Source organism: Apium graveolens, chromosome 8 (assembly GCF_009905375.1).
Source record: "Apium graveolens cultivar Ventura chromosome 8, ASM990537v1, whole genome shotgun sequence".
In the NCBI taxonomy this organism is placed as follows: Eukaryota; Viridiplantae; Streptophyta; class Magnoliopsida; order Apiales; family Apiaceae; genus Apium; species Apium graveolens.
In genome coordinates this window covers 59592718-59613151 of record NC_133654.1, presented here as the reverse complement: position 1 = coordinate 59613151, position 20434 = coordinate 59592718, and the positions used below count along the sequence as shown (strand labels likewise).

At 36.3% G+C, this 20434-nt stretch overlaps 4 protein-coding genes across 4 annotated transcripts; 3 read left to right on the top strand and 1 right to left on the bottom strand.

The window, feature by feature from the left end:
• Nucleotides 1-1348: 1348 nt before the first annotated feature.
• LOC141681039 (prefoldin subunit 6) lies at nucleotides 1349-5773 on the top strand. The gene is made up of 5 exons (XM_074487101.1): nucleotides 1349-1504; nucleotides 1600-1670; nucleotides 1790-1914; nucleotides 4598-4658; nucleotides 5476-5773. The coding sequence occupies exons 1-5, from the start codon at nucleotides 1429-1431 to the stop codon at nucleotides 5530-5532; spliced, it is 390 nt and encodes a 129-aa protein (XP_074343202.1). The 5' UTR covers nucleotides 1349-1428; the 3' UTR covers nucleotides 5533-5773.
• A 3439-nt stretch (nucleotides 5774-9212) lies between these two features.
• On the top strand, nucleotides 9213-10790 carry LOC141679616 (protein FAR1-RELATED SEQUENCE 5-like). Its single transcript, XM_074486070.1, has one exon. It carries the CDS (start codon nucleotides 9213-9215, stop codon nucleotides 10788-10790), a length of 1578 nt encoding a protein of 525 aa, XP_074342171.1.
• A 15-nt stretch (nucleotides 10791-10805) lies between these two features.
• LOC141679615 (protein FAR1-RELATED SEQUENCE 5-like) lies at nucleotides 10806-11744 on the top strand. The gene has a single exon (XM_074486069.1). It carries the CDS (start codon nucleotides 10806-10808, stop codon nucleotides 11742-11744), a length of 939 nt encoding a protein of 312 aa, XP_074342170.1.
• Nucleotides 11745-12712: 968 nt separating this feature from the next.
• Nucleotides 12713-14298, bottom strand: LOC141676597 (ubiquitin-like-specific protease ESD4). Its single transcript, XM_074482279.1, has 5 exons — nucleotides 14215-14298; nucleotides 13920-14078; nucleotides 13467-13823; nucleotides 13110-13358; nucleotides 12713-13023 (listed from the first exon to the last, which is right to left on the bottom strand). The coding sequence occupies exons 2-5, from the start codon at nucleotides 13977-13979 to the stop codon at nucleotides 12730-12732; spliced, it is 960 nt and encodes a 319-aa protein (XP_074338380.1). The 5' UTR covers nucleotides 13980-14078; nucleotides 14215-14298; the 3' UTR covers nucleotides 12713-12729.
• Between the last annotated feature and the right edge of the window lie 6136 nt (nucleotides 14299-20434).

The window sequence follows — 20434 nt, the reverse complement described above, 5'->3', positions numbered from 1 at the left end:
ATAAAAAACTAGTTAAGCTCGAAAACTCGCGAATACGTCCAAATCGACTAATCTGTTTTACTGGTCGAGTTCGAACATAAATTTCAGATTCGATTATTTTTTGGACCAACTCGACAAAATAGTTTGAACTCAAATTTGATAAGTACAAATTCGACTCGAATTACATCCTTATCAAGACGCACTTTGAAATATATGATGAGAGATTTCTGAGGTACCCAAAACTGGAAATTTTGAATAGTTTGAACTAGAGGTCATTCACTATCCGCATAAAAAGACGTCGTAACAATTTTTTTTAAAAAATGCGAGACTATAGGGATGACATGACGGTTTTCAGCCAAGAAAAAGCAAAAAAAAATTTATCATCTTGCGTAGAACCTTTGATGCATCTGCTACGAAAGTGTGCTACAAGTAACGAATAATGGATACTTTCGATGCTATTGTCAAGTGGTTAGCATTTGCACGTGTTATAAATAAAGTTAGTACTTCCGGTCTTACTGTCAAGTGATCAACATTTGCATGATTATGAAATATAAAATGACCTTAAAAATGATGAAAATTTCAAAATTTGTCCTTTCTTTTATTTTTATACATAATCATCCTTTCCACGTGATTTATGTATATTACCATTAAACTTATTGAAACTATAACACAAAGTTTATTATGTAAGAATTTACTTTTAAAAATTTAAAAGATTATTAATCTAACATAAATAGTGGCATTTTCATTTATATTAAAATACATAATATTTATTAATAGAGAATAATAATAAATCATCAATATACCAATCTATATATATATAAGAGAGAAGAGAAGAAAACGACAATGAGGTAGCACCTCTCTAATTGTGACAATTTATTTTTCTTATTTTCTCTAATTTTGATTTATTAAATAGAAAAAAGTTAATTATCTTATATTTTCCGAAACTTTATGCTTAGATCGACTTACCATCCTAATAATGTATTCTACTTAAATTTCTCTTATATATTTTAGATAATTAAATAATAATAAAAGACAAGAATTTAAAAATATGTTAAATATATTTATAACATATATATATATATATATTCTTATGTCAACTTAAACTCTTAAAATCATGTTAATTTTTTTTAATTGTTAGATAATTAAGATCTTATCGTCTAAATTTTCGAAGTATTATGTATGATTTATGATTAGATGATAAATTTTAGAATGAACAAATATTTCTATTTGCCGCATTGTAATTCGATATAATTTATCTTATTTATAAGATCGTAAAAATTATAAAAAATTTCGAACCCTGTTCTCCATTTCAAAAGTTGGTAGTCATAATTTAAACTATTAAATAAAATATTAAATCAATAAAGGCGTTTGTGTTGAGAATTTGATTCAACAAATTAATAAAACCCAAAATCAAACTATATATCGGACAGGTCCAGCAAGAAATCAACAATGGCGTCGAGTGCGTCGCGAGAGCCACAACGCGATTTAGAGAACAAAGCCAACGATCTAAGCAAGCTACAGAAAGGCAAGTTATCTTCTATTCAGTTTATCCCCCTAATTCAGGTAAACCTTTTTATTTAGGGTTTAATAATTTTTAATTATTTATTTTCTGCTTTTCAGATATAGCTAAGAATCATCAAGTCAGAAAAAAGTACACTATCCAGCTCGGCGAAAATGAGCTCGTCTTGAAGGTGAATTAATAATCTCGATAAATTAGTAATTTTTCGAGTTATAGTGGTTTTAAGTGAATAATGTTACGTATAGTAGATATGATATGATGATATGTTGTTAATTGAGTGAAGTTTTGAAGGAGTTGGATTTGCTGAAAGAGGATGCCAATGTGTACAAGTTGATTGGACCGGTCCTGGTTAAGCAGGATTTGGCTGAAGCCAATGCCAATGTTCGCAAGCGTATCGAATATATCTCTGCTGAATTGTATGTTTCGGTTTTTCCTCATATACACATTTCAGTTTTCATTTTTGTAGTTTAGCTTTAGCACTTTAGCTAATTAATTAGGTTATTTGTGATATTTCCCATCCTGTGGTTTACTTCGTATATAAGATATGTAGGGGGTGAGATGTTAGTTATTTAGTTATTTATCACTAACACAGCTATTAAACGACTTCGACTGTCATCAAGTAGGATTTGCGAGGCGTGTGTTATCTTTTAACTAAGTAATTGTGGTACAACTATTGTTGATGAATGTTTTTTTCTATATATATATATATATATATACCGATGATGATTTCCTATTTGATGATGAAAATTCTGTTGTATATTTGCGATGTGTTACTATTGTTGTATATTTACTGTTCCGGTGCTTCTACTACTTGTTCAAGATAAATAGTATGTGATATTGTTGAAATGTTCAAGGTTCGTGCATTGTTTTAGGATAAGAAGAGGTTCTCTTTCTGAAGGGGCAGCAGGAAATACGAAAAGTGGCTGTTAAGTAAATCAATATCTAATTGTGGAAGTATTAGATACTAAATCAGTTGTGAAGAAGGCTAAAGAAAGAAAAACTGCGATGTCCATGGTATTTAGACGATGACTACATAAACTAGATCTATGTAGAACACTAATACCACACATCTTCATCGTTATAAGTATAAGAAACTGTAAAATCACATCTTTAAGTACCAGTGATGGAAAGCCTAGAACATCGAATCTCGTTTCGTAATTCCTAATAAAATGCCTCTTCCGCCTCCAGTTTTTCCGTTTCCCTCCAAAGTTCTGAGCAATCCCATCAATCAGACAGGAGTATGTATATAATGCTTCCCATAACAAACCCAACTACAATCCCTCTTCCAGTTCCCGCTAACATGAATATCCTAATCCACGTGAAAACGTATCATCACCAGAATCATAGATGCCAAACGAAGAATTATAATATTAGTTTGTATTTATTTTATATTATTAGTTAGGAATAGACTTAAATATTTTTGGTTAAGAATAATATTAAATGTAGTGGGTAACAATTATTAGGTAGTAGTTATCAATTAGAGTTTCTTTGCAATTTTTAAGGATCTTCCTTTTTCACCAAGTTTTAGGAATTTTATATAATCTCATGTAATTTTCATTATGGGATAAAATGATTATTATTGAATTGAGAATTGTTTCTCTCTTGTTATGGGTTGTGATCCTAACAAACTTCTTTTCTGCCGTTGAGAAACCCTAGGAGTTGTGTTTCTTCTTTGGTTGGATCACCTTAGGCGTAGGTTTTCTGCGGTTAATCCACAAATATCTATTTATTTACTTGTTTTTAAACCCTTGTCCTGCATTAATCATCTTCAAAGTCGTGATGGTCATCAGCTGTTGCTGACTGCAACATTTTACAGTTCTTAGATAAGATCCACAAATTCATATCTTTGCAAATACAGTTTTATTATTTATTTTGTAAGTAACTGTAATGTTTTTTTACAGTAATATGCAGCGGTTTGTAACTGAATTGTATTGCATTCTTATCTTAGAACAGGTCATATGATTACCATTACTTTTTTGATTACCAGGCCTATTCTATTGAGTTATGGGTATGACCGCCAGTTGTAAACATAATTAAAATTAGCCATTAGTTGTATGGGATTACATTAATTTATAACTACGCAATTGATGAGCCATAAGTAGTACTATTTGCTAATAATGTTTTATAAATGATTGTGTTCTGATGCTACTACATGATGTGATCTGAACCAAAATGTCACCTAATGTGTTATTATGGCTCAGCAAATGCATAACATGCCAAATACATGGATTAACCTGTTGTATGAGCTGCTACATTGATGTGACAGTAACCAAATACCACTTGATATGTTTTATGTGTTAACAAATGCATAATATGCCAAAGTCATGCATCTGCCTGGTCCATGATAAAGCTTTCAGCTGTGATGACATTTTCTCTGGGTTACATCGCTTTTAATTGATATAATATAATGGTCTTTCACGCAAAAATTAAAAGCACCATGTATCTATTGAACATGTGCCCGTTGCATGCCTTAAAAACTAAAACAGTAATTTAATACACTGTTTCTGGGCATGGTTAGTTATGAGCACAGTATTTTGAGAACAAAAATCCAATGATTAAGGTTTACACTTTGCAAAAAAAAAATGAACAAGGTTTATGTTTTACTTTGATGCAGCCTATGACATCAAATTGTTAGATTTTAATTTGACCATCACAATAAATAGTTAAACTTAAATAGCAAAGGGGGTGACTTGCCAACAGAAAATATTTTGAAAGCATCAAAAGAAGAAAATTTTCACTTGGTGTAATACCAGATCTTAATTACATAACTCAGTTATGTCATGCCCAAAAAAATATCTGGTGTATCTAGACCTATCATTTTTGTTCTTTGGAATATTTCGCTAATGCTTATTATCTCAAAAGGCCCTATTTCTGGTTGTTGGAATGTAATTTAACAATTGATGTATATATATATATATATATATAATGAATCAGTATATCGTATATTATTATGCCATCAAGGTCTGATTAGTCTTAAAGAGGATAACTGTGGTCATGTTTGAGATATTGTCTTAGATAAATGTGTTGGGTGCTCATGTTAAAGTTTGAAATTGTCTTCTTGTCCTCCTCTCTGTTGGTTTACTAAATTTTGCCCCACAGGAAACGTTTGGATGCAGCTCTTCAGGATCTGGAAGAAAAGCAAACTAGCAAAAAAGAAGCGGTCAGTAATAATTTTTGCATACAAGATCATGATCACGTGCCTCAAATTTGTCAGCACATTGTTATCTTATTCATATGTATAGGTCGATTTGAAACCTTACCATGCCACTCAAATGTCTGATCTGATACCAATTTCAATTATCAATAAATGATTAAAAGAAGATAAATTATGTGTTAATGAGTATAAATATATGATGTAAGTCAATAAAATTTGACTTATATATCGAGAATAGGTTCGGTGTCTATTTATAGATACATATACATAATGTTTCATGCTCACATCTCTACCCATACACACCTAAGAGGAGCAATCAAAATTTAAAAAGCATTTAACTTGGCTGCTGCTCCTTTTTCCCCACAAGTACAGGGTCTTTGGACATAACTGCTATGGCCTTGTAGTAAATCCCAAAAATTACATATGGGAAAGTCTGTTGCCAACTGCAACATTTTAAAGATGAGAGAACTAATGTTGAAAATCTGGAATGTGGATATTGGATGTTCCCTTTTAGTTTTTACCGATTGTATTATAATTTCATCAATTTTATTGCTAACGGAAGTTGGTCACAATATGTAAATAAGGAGAGTTGAACTATTATTGAATGTGGAGAGTGGGTATAGTTAGAAGTCTCTTTTTGTGCATAATAATGTGATAAGTATATGTTTGCATGTAGTGATATGTTAGGGAGATTTATAGAACTTTAAATGCCGTGGCCTTGCGTATATGATTATACACTCAAAAAAATTGTTTGGCTCTGCTTTTTTTTTTCCAATACCATTTGTCATGTTTGTAATAGTTGTTTTTCCGTCGCATGATACAGATTTTCAAGTTACAGCAAAGGATCCAGTCTCTACAAGCTGGGAAAGCCAAGGCTTAATGTTGTAGGTTTTGTACTGAGCACTTCTGTTTGCTGTAATGAACTTGATACTAGTGTCTACTGAATTTAGCCAGGCTTTGATTGTTTTAAAGCAATAAGCACATGTATTATGTCTTTTTTGAAATGCATTGTTAGTTGAATCCACTAGTGGTTCACAAAAAATTTAGTGGTTGTTTCTGTCTGGGACCGGCTTTTATACCAAACTGAGCAGAATTTTGAATGAAACATGTGGATTATGTAAGAGCTGTATTGAACTACTACTGCGAGTATGAACTGTACCACTAGATGAAGTTGGTAAAGATGTGCGTCGCAGTTGTAAACTAGTTTTGTATTGAACCCTATACTCTCGCTATGATTAATAGTCAAGAACAATGTCTTGCAAGAAGTTCTAAACGTGCAAGCTAGCCTATGACCCGAAACTCAACTCTCAAGAAAGCATTAAAGTTTAATCACTTCCATTTCTTGGACTTGAGATTGGTTAGCTCATGAGATTTTCATCTTTAATATTTTTTGGAAAAATAATGATATGAATTGCTGTTTATCCTTCATTTATAAATACGTGATCAGCAGAAATCATGAACTACCCACGCCTGATGACAATGTGAATGTTAACATGTAAGATAGATGATTGGGATATGTATCGGTGTATATATATATATATATATAGAAAGTAAAATTCTATGGAGTCCACCTTTAATTGGAGTCCTCGGAGTCCATATATGTTCTGCAAGTAAAATATAGCTTAAAATATTGCAAAACATATTATTTTTCGACAAACATCACTATTCTATCAAAAATCTTGTAGATTGCATACATTTTACAAGCAGAACATTGCAAAAATATATATTCTACAAAACATGTTTAGTTTGCAGAACATAAATGTTCATGTTGCAGAACATATTGCAGAACATACTTATTGTACCGTAAATATATGAGATTTGCATGATTTTGTTGAAGTTATGCTATTTGTGTAACATGTTTTGCAAAATAACACGTTTTACAATATATTTTATTTGCAGAATGTAGATGGACTCCGAGGACTCCGATAAAAAGGTGGACTCCATAGAACTCAGCCCATAGATATATATATATATATATATATTGGTCCACAACCCCGAGTGGTTGTAGTAACCACCTTCCGCATTGAAACATTGCGGCAGTATCTGCCGCAATGTTTCATGGCAAAGGCTGCAACATTGCTGCAGATGCTGCCGCATTGTTTCAATGCAACAATACCCCGCATTGTTTCATTGCAACAGCGCAATGAAACAATGAAGCAATTATTTAATTTCTTAAATAACAAAAAATTATATTTTAATAATTTAATTTGTTTCCGTTTATAACAGAGTTAAAAAATACTCCCTCAGTCCGACTTCCAATTGTTTACATTTCTGAGTAAGTGTCCGGCACGCATTTTAAGGTGCATAAAAAGTATAGTTATGTAACTTATTTTTATAATTTTCTTTTTCTGAATAAAAGTTAAATGTTTTAATTTTTATTCAGAAAAATAAAATTGTAAAAAAAAATTACAGAGCTATACATAATATGCACCTTAAAATGCGTGTCGGACACTCTCTAAAAAATGTAAACAATTGAAAGGGACGGAGGGAGTATATAACTAATTTGAACAACAACTTGTTTCTATATTTACTAATTTTATTACTACTTCCCATTTATATTATCAATTGTATAATGAGTTAAGAATTTAAAATTTAATTAGATATATAATCGGAAAAATAATTAAAATATTAGTTTTAATGGAAAAAAAACGCAGATGATAACTGAAATGTTCAATGTTATGATTGTTTATTGATCGAAAGGTGTTGTCAACACCTTTCGATCAATAAACAATCATACTTGTTTGCCTTGAACTTTTTTGAGTGATTCTAATTAAACAATTTTAATTTAAATTTTAAATATTTCAAATTTATGAATAATAACACATTTGTACTGTATAATGAAGTTATACCGAATTAAAAAAAATTCTATACAATTTTTCCATTTTAAATAAATAAGAACAAAATAATAAAAAAATCCCACCCTCTCGCAATGTGTCAATGTGGGAGGTGTAAATCACAGCCACAACATATTTAAAACACGTGAGCGGGTGGTTGAAGAGCCACCTGCCGCAATGACACAATACGGTAGGTGGCTGAGTTATTCTAAGTTATTTTATATTTTTTATAGGCAAAGAAAATTCAATAAAATTTCATTTTTTTAGTTTTTCACATTTTTAATATGTGCATGATAACATAACAAGAAATTTTTATATAGTTTGTTACCAAGAAATTTTTAACATTTTAGAGGCTAAGTTATTTTATATTTTTTATAGGCAAAGAAAATTCAATAAAAATTCATTTTTTTAGTTTTCCACATTTTTAATTTTTAACATTATATTTGTTTATTATAAATTAAAAATTGATAAATTAAATTTTCGACAATACAAGAAAGATAAATATTAAATAATTTATTTCATTCAAATAGAAAAGGAGTACATTCAAATATTTTCTTAAACAAATACATAATAACTTAAACATTTTATTCCGACGAGAATGATCAAGTTTTAACGGTGTTGGAATAACCACCTTTATCACCCTTATCGTCGTCCTTCTTCCTCTTCAACTTTTCCGCCTTCGCCTTCGCCTCATTTTCCTTTCTTTTCTTGCGCTCAAGCGCCATTTGAATACGGCGGAGAGCTATTGCTATGTCTTCATCTCCTTCCGGCCCGTCATAAGCCACGCCATCGATAATTACCTTGTTATTGTCCCAATCATAGTAGAAAACCATTTTTCGGAAAATAGAGAAGAGAATGTTGAAGATAAAATTAGAATGAAAAAAAAATGAGATTACAAAAGCACTATTTATAGGCTGAAAACCGGAATTTTAAAAACCAAAAATTTAATTTAGGCACAAAAGGAAGCTGAGGGGTAAGACTGTTGACTAATCTGCCGCATTGACCCAATGCGGCAGGAACGACTGCAGCAATGGGTCAATGCGGAAAGTGATTTTGCAGTAATGAGCCAATGCGGTATGTCGGTCCAACCTTTGACCAGTCAACTTATAATAATAATGGCACAAAAATTAAGTATGAATTCACAAAAAAGTATAAAATTATTAATATAAATTTTAAAAACAAAAATTAGGTATGAATTCACAAATATTGATATTGATTTAATATTTGCACAAAAATTAAGTATGAATTCACAAAAAAGTATAAAATTAATAATATAAATTTTATTATTAAAATTGATAATTTGATTTTTTAACTAAAATAACATATATGACAATTTTTAAAAACATAAAACTCACAAAATATTGTAATCATAAAAATTCAGAAATACTATTTGAAAACCAAAAATTTAATTTAGGCACAAAAAAAATGTTGCGGAAGCTGAGGGGTAAGACTGTTGACTACTGCAGCAATGGGTCCATGCAGGAGTACTCCCGTATTGATTCATTGCGTCAGGAACTCGGCTATAATGGCTCCAAAATCTGGTTGGTGGTTATATTTAATGGGTCACTCCAGCAATGTTTCATTGCTGGAGACAGTTTTGTTTGATTCAACATTTACTTCTTATTACTCATTTTACAATTTACAATATACTTTCTAACAATTTCAAATTTACTTTCAATTTACTCATTCTTGAAGGTGATCTCAAAAGGTTAGTTTTCGATTGTTGATGGCTTCTTTTTTATTTAAAGCTTGTAGTTCCTCTTCTAGTGAAAATGATAATTACGATTATTATACCCCCGTTAGACGAAACCCCGTAGCTCGTCGTAAGTTATTTGTTGATGAAGATACTGTAAATCTTGATAGTGATGATAATATGAATAATGTTGGTGGTGATAATATTGATGTTGATAATGTTATTGTTCATAATGTTGATAATAACGTTGGTGGTAATAATGTTGGCGGTCATAATGTTGATGATAACGTTGGTGGTGATAATGTTGGCGGTCATAATGTTGATGATAACGTTGGCGGTGATAATTTTGGCGGTGAAAATGTTGATGACGTAAAAGATGAGAAAAATGTTGAGAAAAAGAATCATGGATTTAAGAATAGTAACGATGTTGTGCCTTATGTCGGCAAGATTTTCGATACATTGGATGATGCGGAAGCATTTTATAGGAATTATGGTCGAAAAGAGGGATTCGAGATAATAACTAGGAATACTCATAAGCGAACAAACACAAATGAACCATCATACCGTTTATTTATTTGTCGAAAAGGTGGAAGGGTAGGAGCGACGCCGTTGGATTTTGGTAAAGGAAAACGAGTTAGAGAGGTAATTCCACGAACGAATTGTGGTGCTCGAATGTGTGTCATTCACAAAGTGAAGATGGACAAATGGCAAATTAGTTCGGGGGATTTAGAACACAATCATAAATTGGTGTCGCCGGAAAAAGTTCAATTTTTTCAAAGATCACTCAACATAGATCCTATGACGCGATCATTGATTGAGTTATTTAACAAATCGGGAATCGAGACGGGAAAAGTAATGAAGTTTCTTAGCGAGACAAAGGGGGGTGTTGAAAATCTTGGTTTTTCTAATCAAGACGTACGTAATGTCATACGTGATATTTGGCGCCGAGTGTTTGATTCGGGTTATGCGGAGTGTGGATTACTTTTGTTACGAGAACTACAAGAAAATAGTTTTGGTAATTTCTTTTATCGGGTGGATGTAGATGATGAGAATCGTGTACAGGGTTTGGTGTGGGTTGATCCTCGGTCCATGAACGCGTACAAGAATTTTGGTGATGTGGTTACGTTTGATTCAACTTACCGGACGAATAGGTATTGTATGCCTTTCATACCTATTACGGGCGTAAACCACCATTATCAAAATATACTATTTGGATTTGCACTTGTAAGGGATGAGACTGAGGCATCGTATAAGTGGGTTTTGAGGACATGGTTGGAAGCCATCGACAATAAACCGCCTCGAACAATTATTATTGATCAAGACATTGCATTGGGTAATGCCATTGCCGAGGTCATGCCTATGCCACAAACAAAGCATACGTATTGTACATGGCATATAAGTAGTAAGTTTTCCGAGAAGTTGTCTTATTTGTACACAAATTATCCGGAGTTCAAGAAAGAGTTTAATGCATGTGTGTACAAGTCGTTGACACTTACAGAATTTGAAGGTAAATGGGAGCAATTAGTCGAGAAGTACGATCTTGAGGATCATGCTTGGTTAAATGACATGTATGCTATTAGAACTCAATGGATTGGTGCTTACACGAAGTAACATTTTTCCGCTGGCATGACTACAACTTCAAGAAGCGAGTCTACAAATTCTTTTTTTGATGAATATGTGCAATCATCTACCGCTTTGAAGGAATTTATTGAGAACTCCCAAAAGGCTTTGGAGACACAATATCTGAAGGAGGTTAAAGCCGATTATGACAGCGAACAATTGGAAAGGAGATTAGTTTTGCACTCATCCTTGGAAATGCATGCATCCGAAATCTACACGAAAGAAATGTTCAAACGGTTTCAAAAGGAGCTTATGAAAAGTACATGTTACATCGTGAACAGTGTCAAAAACAATGGAACTTATATGTCGAAACTGTATTTGGTTGAGAAGGCTACCCTGCCGGAGAATTGCAGAAGAAAATATCGAGTGACGGTTTTCATGTATGAAAAAATTGAATGCTTGTGTAAGAAGTTTGAACATTCCGGGATGATTTGCAAATACATAATCCGTTATCTTGACAAAAAACAAAAAATCAAGATACCGGAAAGTCTCATCATGGGTAGGTGGACAATGAACGGCAACAAAATTGCGGGGCCTCTTCCATATGCTCCTCCTGGTATTGGTAATGATGGTGCATCACAACCATTAAGGTATGGTGCATTGTGCAAATCTTTTCAAGATTTAGCTGCTTCCGGTAGTTGTTCTGTTTCACTGTATAAATACTTAATGGATGTGATTGATAGAGAGAAGAGATACTTGAAAGATGCTTTTGCGGATGAAGAGCGTAGAGAAAGAACCAATGAGGCGAAAACTCAAGAGGACTACCAACATGATCCAATATTTGATCCTCCAATGTCGAAAACTAAAGGAAGGAAGAAAACAAAAAGATATAAAAGTGGAATTGAGACGGCAACTTCAAAGATCAAGATCAAGCCTCGAAAGTGCAATTATTGTGGGGCGATCGGAGGAGAACATGATGCAAGAAACTGTCCCCTAAGGGAGTAGCATGATCGAAGAAATTTTTAGGTTTTAACCAAACAATTGTTGACAAGTAGTACATTAGTTCTTTTAATGTTATTTAAATTTACACATAATATTAATGTTGCATATTAATATTATTTTTTAACAAAAATATTATCCAACTCTTATTATTAATATTAATATTGTTTAAAATATTTTCAACACCAAAACTCTTATTATCCAACTTAAAATATTGTAAGAGAATTGTGACAGAGCACCCAACAATGAGACATTGCTAGAGGTCTCACTGCAGTAATGACTCATTGCTGGGTACTCTGCTCCACCCAAAACTCACTGCCCCTTTTTGTTAACAAAAGTGAGTTTATTAATATTAATATTTTTAAAATATTTTCCAACACCAAAATTCTTAAAATATTTAAAATATGCAGTATTAATGTAAAAATTTGAAAGAAGTGATTTAATCAACAAAGTCAACTAGACATTAAGTCAACTAGTTAATGCGAACTAGTGACGGATAACTCGACGGATAATCCTTTTGATTATTCGACGGATGACTCTCCCGCAATGATTCAATGCTGAGGTCTCCGACGGATGAGGATTTATATCACTCGACGGATAATCCTTTTGATTATCCGACGGATGACTCTCCCGCAATGATTCAATGCTGAGGTCTCCGACGGATGAAGATTTATATCACTCGACGGATAATCAAAAGGATTATCCGACGGATGACTCTCCCGCAATGATTCAATGCTGAGGTCTGTGACCAGTTTTCTGCAGAAAACTAACAAGCAACCTAGTGCTTGCCAGTTTTCTGCAGAAAACTGGTCACAGACCTTTATACTTCTAACATCAACATGGTTCCGTTTATTTTTATAACTTACCAACCTGTTTCAACTAAATCTAAATCAACCAACCAATCAACATCAAATCTAAATGCAACATCAATCCAATAAAAATAATCATAATCAATAACAAAGAAAACACCGGAACAAATCCAAAATATAAATTATAGTCCCCTGTTCCTCTGCTGGATCCCATAGTCATTTATCCGTCTAGCGAGCCCTTTTGAAAGCTCCCAAGCTATGCGATATCGGAATGTCCAAATACCCAATACAGGCTCCCAAACAGCATCTCTCAACGATATGCCATTAAGTATAACATCCATGTACTTGAACACGTACACGCCACAATCATGGGTATTGGACTGCATCGGTCGTTCCTGTACGAAATGAACCTTCAACTTATGTCCATCAAATCTGGAAGGATCCAAGTAATGCAACATAGCTGGCACTATGCACTCCTAGAAAGGTTTGGTTTCATATAATTAGTAACCAACAATGACAAGTGTATGTAAATTGACTAGTAATTACGAAGAACATAAAATACCATGGCATATATATATCGAGAGTAAATACTCTTAAGACTATCCCCCCATTCAGCTAGAGGATCAATTAAAAGGAGCTTATGTTGTTTAATGTCCAGAATGAACAAAAACCAGTGAGCATCATTGCAGCAAGGGTAGAAAGCAAAGTCACAATCCAATAATGATGGCCCAATCCGCTGGACTGCATATGAATTATATAAACTATGCAGACCGGCCAACTGCACATCTGAAAGTTCAGCTTCGGGATGGGCCTGCAACATTGAAACAATTATAAAAGATCAAATGAACTACAAAATCAAAGAGTTATCAATTATCATTAACTTAGTAACACATGAACTAAAAAGTACTTTTTGTTTTACCTTCAAGTCCTTGCAATAATCTATTAACAGCAGTTGCACGAAAAAGCTGAAGTTAAAGAAAAACTTCTTAGCCGTGGGCTCCAGACCCGAGATGGACTCCCTAACCTTCAACAACTCTATATAGGCATCCACGACATTGCTGTCTAAATCACATTCGGGCTTTAAGGTCTGGACATAATCCCAAGTAAGCTCAGCAGTGCCTCTATGATCTCTCCAAATAAAATCATTCTTATTACCCCACCAGTGCTTGTATAGCCAAAAAATCTTCCTGTTTTTTAATGGCCTCGTCATATCAGCACGCCGCCCAGGACCACCCCGCCTCAGTTTATCCTTCAACTTGTCTTCATCAGTGTCCATCTGCAAATACATTTTAAGAGAATCAAATCAAACACATATTCAAAATACGTACTGCAAGAATCAAACATAAAAAATGGAATGATTCAACATACGTACATCAAGAATCATCCTCAAACTATCAGGAATAACACCACTACGACTACCGAATTTCACCATGCCACCTGCAAGTGGAGTCAACTCAGTAGCAGGAGTCAACTCAGAACTCCCAAAAGTGCGCTCGGTAGTAGGAGTAACAGGGGTAGCAGTAGCAGCAACCTACAAATACATTGAGTATCAAACATTATATACACCTCTAAATCTAAAGAGTTAGACTACTCGAATAACATACTCGAATATGTATAAGACACACAATAGTAAAAAAAAGTAAAGCTCTAAAACTAAAGAGTAGTACCTCAGACTGAACAACATCAGACTAAACAACAGGGGGGCGGATAGGGGGTCGACTGTGAAGCAGGGGGAGCAGTAGCAACAACCTACAAATGCATTGAGTATCAAACATTATATACACCTCTAAAACTAAAGAGTTAGACTACTCGAATAACATACTCGAATATGTATAAGACACACAATAGTAAAAAAAAGTAAAGTTCTAAAACTAAAGAGTAGTACCTCAGACTGAACAAAATCAGACTGAACAACAGGGGGGGCGGATAGGGGGGTCGACTGTGAAGCAGGGGGAGCAGTAGCAGCAACCTACAAATGCATTGAGTATCAAACATTATATACATCTTAAAACTAAAGAGTTAGACTACGCGAATATGAATAAGTACCTCAATCTGAACAGGATGAGAGACATGTATAGGGATAGCCGCAGCGTTAGGGACTACAGTCTCATCCTACATTAGATGTCAATAACTCGATCAAACTACATATAATTCAGTGTAGTAGACTACTCGAATAACTTACTCGAGTAAGTACCTGACGAGGACGTTTACTGGCTGCCTGTGTAGGTGAATCATGAGAATCAGAAGCAAACTCCTGCAATAACACGATAAGATAACGATCATACACACATTCACATTCAATATAGTAGACTGGATTTTGGAATGACTTAAATGAAACGCACCTCACGTGTACGTTTATGTGGTGAAGAAGGAGCACTTGGATCAATATGCATATCCTGTGCACGTGAGGGTCTATCAAAACTGGGCCTACTGAATGCAAGACCCCTCCACTCAGTGTTGACTCGATCATAACGAATCAGAAACTCAGGAATGCACTCATAGAACCAGTCTGGGGGATCATGGATGTGAATAGCATGCAATGTCCTCATCCCACAGTCAAGCTACACAAATCATTAACTATTAATCATCTACCTAAATACCCTATAAAAATGCAACAATGAAATAAATGAATACAGGATTCAAATATTAATCTAAACTCTAAAACATACCGCATCAACCATGTCCTGCTGAGAGTACCAGTCATGCGGCACTATCTTGCATGAATCAACACCCACAAAACGAGCAATCCTCAGCTTACTATGGGTCCTATACCAGTACATATACTGGTCAATGCTCACGTACTTCCCCTCTCCAACGGGCTCTATCTGGCCATCAAGATAAGCATACCACTCATCCCGATACTGTCTCAGAGTAGTCATATGCTGGTCCCTCTGCCAACGAGATAACTTGTCCCTCCGCAGAGCAAACATATCAATAGGATCATCTGGAATATGCTGCAGCATACCGAACTGACTCAAGACTCTGTCCGGCATGACATACTCGACAATCTCGAAGCAAATAAGTGGAATACGACCGAGACTCATATACGAAGCATCCATTAGCTCGACATCATACTGCTCCTCAGAATAGTCCACCGCATCAAAGAATAACCGATAAGCCTCCCATGTCAGCCAACTCATCTCAAATCGGTCAAAATCCCCTCGGTACTGACCTATAGGCAAAACAATAAGGGAACATATGAAATTGGATAGTTCAAAAGCATGCAAATGTTTATTCGAAGGAGAGTTCAAATAGTAAATATGCAAAAAAGAATAGTACCAGTATGGAGGTGAGGGTTCTCCCTCCGATCAGGGTTCGGCTTAGCCCATGCCAAAGCCCTCGGCCAAACAAGCTCCACCCCAGGTGCAATCTTAGGATCACCAGGTAACAACCTCTTGTGTGCCCACAACATCAGTAGCATCGTGCATCCATTAAGTGCTGTTGCACTCTTATGAGCAGCCTTGGTCAAACCTCTAAATAAATAGCTCAATACAGCAGCTCCCCATGCATACGATTTAATCTGAGGTGAATCCTGGATGAGTTGTAAGTACCTGCGACAAAGGAAATACAGAGTAAGTAAGAATACAGGGCAAAATAAGGGCATGATAATAAATGAGAATACAAGAATTATAGTGTCAAATTGAAAATAAATGAGAATACAGGGCTTCATATGCAAAATCAACAAAAAAGGACAAGTAAAGGACTAAGATGCTATAAACTAAAATTTAAAAACTGAAATGCAACAAATACGAGTAAATAACTCGGATGCACGGTATATCGACTCGATGAAGGAACAATATGCCCCCAATGATGTAAAAAAGATAAGCTCGAGTGTAAACCACAAGATCCTCTTCTAGCATCCCCTCTGGTAGCTTCGCATATCGTTCCCTTAATATGTAAAGCTTGACCCCGTCCCTATACATATCTTTACGCCCCACCTCCCGCCCATATGGCAGTACTAATACATCCTCGAGGGTGATGGTCAACTCACCAAATGGAAAGTGATAACTCCTGGTGGCGGGGCTGCTCCTTCGACGCCGTCCTGGATCCTTCGCCGCTGTAGAGGTGTAGCTGTGGTTGGGTTCCTACAAAACAACACCGGAAGGGGGGTTGGAGTCCTGCGGCGCCTCCGGCGTGAGAGTAAGAACTAGCCTTTTGGGAAGATGAAGATGAATATGAATGTAAGGTGGTTATGTGTGTATATGAGTGTGAAAGAATGATTAACCCCAAAATCTCACCTTCTTGGGCTATTTATAGCCCAAGGGTAGGGTTTTGGGGTTGGTACCTTTGAATCGTAGCCATTGGTTCTGGGAGCGGAGGACACCTGGCGGGAGTGGATGCTTTACACGTGTCAGCGCGGGACTAGTCGAGGAATATTCTGAGGATCCTCTGACACGTGCCCTGATTATTCCCATGATTGATGTGTGACAGTTGTCCCCGTCACGTGCTGGGGCCAACGTCTCGCGTGCTGGGGTTTATCAGGGTTCTGCTTGCGGGACTAAGCTAGTTAGGAGTGGTGCTGCGCGGGACTACTCCTCCCAGGAGCCGCGTGCCGGGAGCGGTATGGAGTTAGGAGCGTACGAGTAGGTCTCCCAGGAGCTGTATGGAGTTAGGAGCTTATGAGTGGCCTCCCAGGAGCTGTATGGAGTTAGGGGCGTAGGAGTAGGCCTCCCAGGAGCTGTATGGAGTTAGGAGCTTAGGAGTAGGCCTCCCGGGAGCTGTATGGAGTTAGGCGCTTAGGAGTGGGTCTACGAGGAGCTGTATGTACTATCATGTGCCCCCACTCCCTTATGCAGATTTTCTGGATGGGGGAGTGTTTTTGGGTTTGTTTTTAGAACATGATTTTTTTTATTTTTTTGTTGGAAGGAGTTGTGCTTTTCCTGCCCCCCAGACGGATTGCGCGGAGTTCAGTGAATCTGGACTAAGATGGTTGTCCCTCGCAGGAGTTGAGCTTTTCTTGGCCCCCAGTCCGGATTGTGCGGAGTTCGGCGAATCGGGACTAAGGTGGTTGTCCTTGTCAGGAGTTGAGCTTTTCTTGCCCCCAAGTCCGGATTGGGCCGAGTTCGGCGAATCGGGACTAAGGTGGTTGTCCTTGTCAGGAGTTGAGCTTTTCTTGCCCCCCAGTCCGGATTGCGCGGAGTTCGGCGAATCAGGACTAAGGTGGTTGTCGTTGTTAGGAGTTGAGCTTTTCTTGCCCCCAGTCCGGATTGCGCTGAGTTCGGCTAATCAGGACTAAGGTGGTAGTCCTTGTCAGTAGCTGAGCTTTTGTTGCCCCCCAGTTCGGATTGCATTGAGTTCGGCGAATCAAGACTGAGATGGTTGCCCTTGTCAGGAGTTGCGCTTTTCTTGCCCCCCAGTCCGGATTGCACTGAGTTGAATTCGGACTAAGGTTGTTGCCCTTGTCAGGAGTTGCGCTTTTTTTTCCCCTCAGTCCGGATTGCACTGAGTTCGGCGAATCCGGACTAAGGTTGTTGCCCTTGTCAGGAGTTGCTCTTTTATTGCCCCCCAGTCCGGATTGCACGGAGTTCGACGAATCAGGACTAAGGTGGTTGTCGTTGTCAGGAGTTGAGCTTTTCTTGCCCCCCAGTCTGGATTGTGCTGAGTTCGGCGAATCAGGACTTAGGTGGTTGTCCTTGTCAGGAGTTGAGGTTTTCTTGCCCCCAGTCCGGATTGCGCAAAGTTCGGCGAATCAGGACTAAGGTGGTTGTCGTTGTCAGGAGTTGAGCTTTTCTTGCCCCAGTCCGGCTTGCTGTGTGCAAAGGAGTCCGGACTTGGAAGTTGAAATGGTTTTGGGGGTTTTCCCCCCAATTATTTGAATTATTACAGCTGTAAGGGTATGGAGAGACGTGCCGTAATAATTACTGTTTAATGATTACTGCTTATGATGGGTGGCTGGGATCGTGCCACGTGGCGCGGCTTTTAAGTTTTTTACTGCCTCTATAAAAGGAGGCCCTGTCCTTCTTTCTTGTTTTTATCTATATTCATCTTTTCTCTAACTTTTTCTGTTTTCTCTGAGTGTTGTTCTTTGTTGCTCTTTCCGTCGCCGCTGTTTATTCCATCACCGCCGCTTGTTACAGGGGTTTGTGGTGGTTCTTTGCTGTTTCTTGGTCGTCCCCAACCTCTCCGTTATCTCTACTCTGTAAGTCTTTTCCCTTGCTTTTCTGCTTCATTCTTTTAGTTTGCTGCTGAATTGAATTTTTTCTTTGTGCTATTGTGTTCGGTATTTGTTGAATGTTCTTGTATATATGTGTATATATGTGTGTTCTTGTCTATATTTTGGTTTTTGATAATGTTTTGATAGTGTTTCTAAAATTAGGGTTTTCTGTTAGGGTCCGGGCTTGGATATTTAATCTGGACTAATAGGCTAGATTTTGAGTTTGTGATTGGTTGTTGTTTTTGAGTTGTTTTGATATCTAAGTTCAGAGTAACAGGCTAGGGTTGTCTGTTTGGGTTCGGGGGTTTCCAGTCTGGAGTGGTCATTTAGTTTTGTATTTTGGTGGGGTCTCCGGACTGTCTGATTTTGACTTGTAATAAAATTGAATCATAGGGTAGTCCGGACCATGTAGCTTCAAAGATAAATAAACTGTAGGAATTTTAGACTAACCTTTGTAACTTGTTTTAGGTTTATGGTCCGGACTAAAGCTCTTGCCAAGACCTTCATAACTTGTTATCCGGGGCCATCTAGTTCAGATTCTGAGTCTTCTGCTGATTCTGAACGGGTCGGGATGGGGAAGAGGGCTTCCACTTCGGATTCTGAGGCAATAACGAAGCTTACAGTTGCTAAAATATCTTCAAGAAAGGTACCCTGTAGTCCGGAGGGTTTGTGGGTGGAGAATCTTGGTTATTTTGTTATTAAGAGCGAGAAGATAGAAAACAATTTTTATTTTAGGAGCATTAGGTCCGTGTAACACCCCCAAATCCGGGGTCGGGGATCCGGCTTGTCACGAGTTCCATTTCCCTTAATAACACCCAATCTTAATAATTAATCAACTACTCTGTACTGTGACCCCACAATAAACACACACACCACAAGTTATAGTCTCGGAGATGAACACTCAAAAATAACACAAGTCCTTATATTCCACAATTATAAACCGTTACACCTTAAAAAGGTTCTGAATAAATTTATATATTCCTTGCCATTATTACAATTCATATTATACATAAGTCTGGTTCATCAATAGTTGAAAACCTAGCCTATTGGTAGCTCCTACCTCAGCTACGGCAGCATCAACGCTTTCAGAAGACTGCGGAACGTTTTCTAACCGCTTGCGAATCGGGAGCTTGGTCCTGTTCATCTTTTCTATCTGTTGTTGTGTGATGAAGAAGAAAGCAAGGGTGAGCAGCAAGCCCACCAAAATAATATGTATAATGATTAACAATATATGAGCCTTCTCATAGTACTCATGAAAGTCTTGGTCAAAAGAAATGAACCAAGTTTGATATCTTAATGCGATGAAGTCGCAAAATATTCAGTATATATACATATATACTTTTCAAAATCTTGGAAGTCCTCTTCCATGCATAATATATACAGAGTTCCAGTTTATAACTGTATAAAAATATCGTTGCAAGGTGATCTCATATATCTACCCTTGTCTCAACATTTTTCTGAAAATCTTTGATATGCATAAGATAATCATTAACTAGATATAAGTTGAAAATATGAAGTTACAAGATACCCCAATATACTTATATCTTTTCCAAATATTACTTGAACTACCACCGTTCAAGTTATAATCAGTTCAAAAGTTCATCACATAGATGAGACTACAAGACAAGATTTGAATAGATTCAATCTTTGAATATCATTATAAATAATGAAGTTACGAGATACTTCATTAAATCCCGATATATATATACACCTGTATATATACATTTCATACA

Coding starts and splice junctions, on each gene's coding strand:
- LOC141681039 (XM_074487101.1), top strand. CDS start 1,429: ATGGCGTCGAGTGCGTCGCGAGAGCCACAACGCGATTTAGAGAACAAA. Junction 1,915..4,597: donor GAATATATCTCTGCTGAATT/GTATGTTTCGGT, acceptor TTTGCCCCACAG/GAAACGTTTGGATGCAGCTC. Junction 4,659..5,475: donor AAACTAGCAAAAAAGAAGCG/GTCAGTAATAAT, acceptor CGCATGATACAG/ATTTTCAAGTTACAGCAAAG.
- LOC141679616 (XM_074486070.1), top strand. CDS start 9,213: ATGGCTTCTTTTTTATTTAAAGCTTGTAGTTCCTCTTCTAGTGAAAAT.
- LOC141679615 (XM_074486069.1), top strand. CDS start 10,806: ATGACTACAACTTCAAGAAGCGAGTCTACAAATTCTTTTTTTGATGAA.
- LOC141676597 (XM_074482279.1), bottom strand. CDS start 13,979: ATGGTGAAATTCGGTAGTCGTAGTGGTGTTATTCCTGATAGTTTGAGG. Junction 13,359..13,466: donor ATTATTGCAAGGACTTGAAG/GTAAAACAAAAA, acceptor TCAATGTTGCAG/GCCCATCCCGAAGCTGAACT. Junction 13,024..13,109: donor CTCGATATATATATGCCATG/GTATTTTATGTT, acceptor AAACCTTTCTAG/GAGTGCATAGTGCCAGCTAT.